Source organism: Aquarana catesbeiana, linkage group LG01, assembly GCF_042186555.1.
Source record: "Aquarana catesbeiana isolate 2022-GZ linkage group LG01, ASM4218655v1, whole genome shotgun sequence".
Lineage (NCBI taxonomy): Eukaryota > Metazoa > Chordata > Amphibia > Anura > Ranidae > Aquarana > Aquarana catesbeiana.
In genome coordinates this window covers 117,939,228-117,945,227 of record NC_133324.1, presented here as the reverse complement: position 1 = coordinate 117,945,227, position 6,000 = coordinate 117,939,228, and the positions used below count along the sequence as shown (strand labels likewise).

Here is a 6,000-nt window from a genome sequence, read left to right as displayed (position 1 = left end):
GCAGCCTCATCAGTGCTACCTATCAGTGCAGCCTCATCAGTGCCACCTATCAGTGCAGCCTCATCAGTGCCCATCAGTGAGGGAGAAAAATTACATGTACACAAAATTTTATAACAAACTATGATTTTTTTTTTTTTTTTTTTCAAAACGTTTAGTCTTTTCTTGTTTTTTTAGCAAAAAATAAAAAACCCCAGTGGTGAATAAATACCACCCAAAGAACATCTCTATTTTAAAAAAGAATTGACTTTAGAAACACTTCTAGTCTGGCCACACAGAGGAGTTTTAACCACTTCCTGCCCAGCCTATATCAGATTGACGGCCGGGCGGTGGTTCCGTTATCATGACTGGGCGTCATATGACGTCCAGCGGAATAACATGCCGCCGCGCACCCGCATCGCGGCGATCGGTGGAGCGGTGCATCAGCCTGATGCACCGCTCCACCGATCTTGGTAAAGAGCCTCCGGCGGAGGCTCTTTACCACGTGATCCGCCGTGTCCAGTCACGGCTGATCACGATGTCAATAGGAAGAGCCGTTGATCAGCTTTTCCTCACTCGTGTCTGACAGACGCGAGTAGGGGAGAGCCGATCGGCGGCTCTCCTGACAGGGGGTCTACACTGATTGTTTATCAGCGCAGCCCCCCCTCAGATGACCACACTGGACCACCAGGGATCGCCACTAGGACCACCAGGGAAGGGGGCAACATGTGGATGGCCAGGTATGTACCCCATGGCCATCCACATGTGCCCAATCTGTGCCAATCAATGCCCACAAATGGCCACTGATTGGCATCATTATATTTCAGTTATGCCAAGCAATGCCACCAATCAGTGCCACCAATCAGTGTCATCAGTGCCTCCTGCCAGTGCCCATCTGTGCCCACTTATCAGTGCCCATCAGTGCCACCCATAAGTACCAATCAATGCCACCTACGAGTGCCCATCAGTGCCACCTATCAGTGCCGCCGTATCAGTGCCCATCAGTGCCACTTCATTGGTGCCGCCGTATCAGTGCCCAGCATTGAAGAAAACATACTTATTTACAAAAAAATTTAACAGAAACAAAGAAAAACTTATTGTTTTTCAAAATTTTTGGTCTCTTTTTATTTGTTGTGCAAAAAATAAAAACCGCAGAGGTGATCAAATACCACCAAAAGAAAGCTCTATTAGTGGGAACAAAATGATAAAAAATTAGTTTGGGTACAGTGTTGTATGACCGCGCAATTGTCATTCAAAGTGCGACAGCGCTGAAAGCTGAAAAATGGTCTGGGCATGCAGGTGTCTAAGTGCCTGGTATTGAAGTGGTTAAACCTTCCCCCGATTCCCCCATCCACAAACTTGTCTGATTTAAAATGCTGGCTGCCTGGCTGTCACCTCACTTACTAGAGCCAGTTAACCAGCAATGAGCAATGACAGGCTCTCCTTTTCTCTCATTACACGAGAAGACAGCGCCTCTATCCTCCCTTCCAGCACGAAACCTGAACGAGTCTATGGTTTAGTATTGAGTTACACAGCGCCCCCTCCCGTCCATGTGGCAGATATGAGATGAGAGAAATCTTGTCCCCGCCGGGTCCCCGTAGCCCGGTGACGTCACCTCTATCTGACGCTTCCTGCTCCATCATCACTACGGGCCGGCGAGCTGGCAGTGCTGAAGGCTGTATAGCCGGAATATGGTTCCTGTGCCCGGCTATCACCTCTCCGCCCACAGCGGGGAGCAGCGACTGTAGAGGGCCGGGGGGTCCTTCCTCCTACAGGGGATCCGGCTGTCCCGGCTGAAGGACTGTCCGGGGAGAGCCATGGAGGACAAGTACAGCAGTAATGTGATGAGTACGGGGAGGCTGGGCCCTGTGGATGCCCCGGAGTCCAGGTGACCGGATCTTCTATTGTGTGCTTACTACATTATCACTGATAGGTTCCCTTTAATCCCCTCCATACTATATATCCCCTCCCCCCGCCATACTATATATCCCCTCCCCCCGCCATACTATATATCACCTCCCCCCTCCATACTATGTCACCTCCCCCTCCATACTATATATCACCTCCCCCCTCCATACTATATGTCACCTCCCCCCTCCATACTATATGTCACCTCCCCCCTCCATACTATATGTCACCTCCCCCCTCCATACTATATGTCACCTCCCCCCTCCATACTATATGTCACCTCCCCCCGCCATACTATATGTCACCTCCCCCCGCCATACTATATGTCACCTCCCCCCGCCATACTATATGTCACCTCCCCCCGCCATAATATATGTCACCTCCCCCCGCCATACTATATGTCACCTCCCCCCGCCATACTATATGTCACCTCCCCCCGCCATACTATATGTCACCTCCCCCCGCCATACTATATATCCCCTCCCCCCGCCATACTATATATCCCCTCCCCCCGCCATACTATATATCCCCTCCCTCCGCCATACTATATATCCCCTCCCCCCTTCATACTATATATCCCCTCCCCCCTCCATACTATATGTCACCTCCCCCCTCCATACTATATGTCACCTCCCCCCTCCATACTATATGTCACCTCCCCCCTCCATACTATATGTCACCTCCCCCCTCCATACTATATGTCACCTCCCCCCTCCATACTATATGTCACCTCCCCCCTCCATACTATATGTCACCTCCCCCCTCCATACTATATGTCACCTCCCCCCTCCATACTATATGTCACCTCCCCCCTCCATACTATATGTCACCTCCCCCCTCCATACTATATGTCACCTCCCCCCTCCATACTATATGTCACCTCCCCCCCCATACTATATGTCACCTCCCCCCCCATACTATATGTCACCTCCCCCCCCATACTATATCCTCCATACTATATGTCACCTCCCCCCTCCATACTATATGTCACCTCCCCCCTCCATACTATATGTCACCTCCCCCCTCCATACTATATGTCACCTCCCCCCTCCATACTATATGTCACCTCCCCCCTCCATACTATATGTCACCTCCCCCCTCCATACTATATGTCACCTCCCCCCTCCATACTATATGTCACCTCCCCCCTCCATACTATATGTCACCTCCCCCTCCATACTATATGTCACCTCCCCCCTCCATACTATATGTCACCTCCCCCCTCCATACTATATGTCACCTCCCCCCGCCATACTATATATCCCTTCCACCTCCATATCACTTCCCCCTCCTCCCCCCTCCCCTTCTTTTCCCCCTCCCCTTCCATATCTCTTCCCTATCCCTTCCCTTTCCCCCTCCATTTCCCTTTCCCCCTCCATATCCCTTCCCCCCTCCATATCCCTTCCCCCCTCCATATCCCTTCCCCCCTCCATATCCCTTCCCCCCTTCATATCCCTTCCCCCCTCCATATCATATCCCTTCCCCCCTCCATATCATATCCCTTCCCCCCTCCATATCATATCCCTTCCCCCCTCCATATCATATCCCTTCCCCCCTTCATATCATATCCCTTCCCCCCTCCATATCATATCCCTTCCCCCCTCCATATCATATCCCTTCCCCCCTCCATATCATATCCCTTCCCCCCTCCATATCATATCCCTTCCCCCCTCCATATCATATCCCTTCCCCCCTCCATATCATATCCCTTCCCCCCTCCATATCATATCCCTTCCCCCCTCCATATCATATCCCTTCCCCCCTCCATATCATATCCCTTCCCCCCTTCATATCATATCCCTTCCCCCCTTCATATCATATCCCTTCCCCCCTTCATATCATATCCCTTCCCCCCTTCATATCATATCCCTTCCCCCCTTCATATCATATCCCTTCCCCCCTTCATATCATATCCCTTCCCCCTCCATTACCCTTCCCCCTCCATTTCCCTTCCCCCTCCATATCCCTTCCCTTCCCCCCTCCATATCCCTTCCCCCCTCCATATCCCTTCCCTTCCCCCCTCCATATCCCTTCCCTTCCCCCCTCCATATCCCTTCCCTTCCCCCCTCCATATCCCATCCCTTCCCCCCTCCATATCCCTTCCCTTCCTCCCTCCATATCCCATCCCTTCCCCCCTCCATATCCCTTCCCTTCCTCCCTCCATATCCCATCCCTTCCTCCCTCCATATCCCTTCCCCCCTCCACAGTACACATTTTATTTATTTTATTTATTTCAGGTACTTATATAGCGCTGTCAATTTACACAGCGCTTTACATATACATTGTACATTCACATCAGTCCCTACCCTCAAGGAGCTTACAATTTAAGGTCCCTAACTCACATTCATACATACTAGGGACAATTTAGACAGGATCTAATTAACCTACCAGCATGTATTTGGAGACATCCCTCCCTTCTCCTCTATAGCACACATCCCTTCCCCCTCCATATCCCTTCCCTTCCCCCCTCCACAGTACACACCCCTCCCTTCTTCTCTATAGCACACATCCCTTCCCTGCGGTGACATAGGTCCTGTCACATACTCCCCCCATATCCAGAAGTACTAGCTATTTGCTGTGTTGGCAGTGGAGTGAACGCTGACCTTCACACTGAAAGATAACTTTGCTCTCCCCCTCCACAACATGACCCTCATTTTTTTCATCTACATTTCGGGCAGCCCCCTGTCCCTGGCCTGTGAGAACACAGGAGACCATGCCATGCTCTACTCCTAATACCTTCTGGGATATGTATGTGGCTTGTTCCAGGACTCAGGCATTGGCTTCCATACAATGTGGGTAGAGGAGGAGGAGGATGGGCATGGTGGAACATCGTTGTGGGCCTGAGCCTGGAAGATGCAGCTGCCAGCCGATGACATATGAAGGGAAGAGGATGAAGCAGGGGTGACTCTGCTGGGAATGGGGGATTGAAGGGGACCCGTTGCTCTGTCCTTTATGGGAAAAGCATAGATTTGCTGTAAAGAGATCCTATTGGGTCTCTACAGTTCTAAAAGGGTCACTAGAAGAGGGAATACACCAATCTTCCCAGCAGCCTGTTTCTGCTACCTCCCCTCTGTTCTACAACAGCCACCTTTATCAGACTCCTTATATTCAATTCATCTGGGACTGTCCTATACCTGTGTTCTGTACATTGGAGTTCCTCCCAACCCATCACTACAGGTCCCAGCAGTGCTCTGGTGGGGTTTGAAGGATGGAATGATGATGGGGGGGGGGGGGGGGGGGGCACAGACACACCCCCAGATTTGTTGAAGAGACTGATGAAGGCCTAAATGAAGAAGATGTAGGAGACCCAGGCTGCCTGAGAAGTGAGGGTATTTCTACTATAGGGACCCGGCTGTTTTATAACTTTAGAACTTTTAACTCCATAATTGGACCCACCACAAACACCCTCTTTTCCTAGAGATTCAATTGCTTTGGCCCTGGCAGATCCAGTATACCCTTACACAGAGTCCCCAGCATTGTACCCGCTGGCCACTTTATTAGGTACACCTGTTCAGTTGCTTGGTAATACAAATTGTTAATCAACCACTCGCATGGAAGCAACTCAATGCATTTAGGCATCTAGGCGTGGTGAAGACGACTTTCTGAAGTTCAAACCGAGCATCAGAATGGGGAAGAAAGTGTGGCATGGTCATTGGTACCAGACGGGCTGGTCTGTGTATTTCAAAAACTGCTGATCTATCGGGATTTTCACACACAACTATCTCTAGGGTTTACAGAGAATGGTCCGAAAAAGAGAAAATATCCGGTGATCGGCAGTTGTGTGGACGAAAATGCCTTGTTGATGTCAGAGGACAATGGGCATACTGGTTTGAAATGATAGAAAGGCAACAGTAGCTCAATTAAGCACTCGTTACAACCAAGGTATGCAGAATTCTATCTCTGAATGCACAACACATACAACCTTGAAGCAGATGGGCTACAGCAGGAGAAGACCACTCTGGGTGCCACTCCTGTCAGCTAAGAACAGGAAACCGAGGCTACAATTCACACAGGCTCACCAAAAATTGAATAGAAGATTGAAAAAACGTCGCCTGGTCTGATGAGTCTCAATTTCTGCTGTAACATTCAGATGGTAGGGTCAGAATTTGGCAACAT

At 50.3% G+C, this 6,000-nt stretch overlaps 1 protein-coding gene across 1 annotated transcript in view; it reads left to right on the top strand.

Moving 5' to 3' along the window:
• Positions 1-1,579: 1,579 nt before the first annotated feature.
• The window catches only part of SLC30A5 (solute carrier family 30 member 5), a 94,691-nt gene continuing 90,270 nt past the window's right edge, over positions 1,580-6,000 (top strand). The window contains exon 1 of the mRNA XM_073623278.1: positions 1,580-1,864. Coding sequence (XP_073479379.1) covers positions 1,794-1,864 — 71 coding nt within the window. The 5' untranslated portion in view covers positions 1,580-1,793. The remainder of the gene's footprint in view (positions 1,865-6,000) is intronic.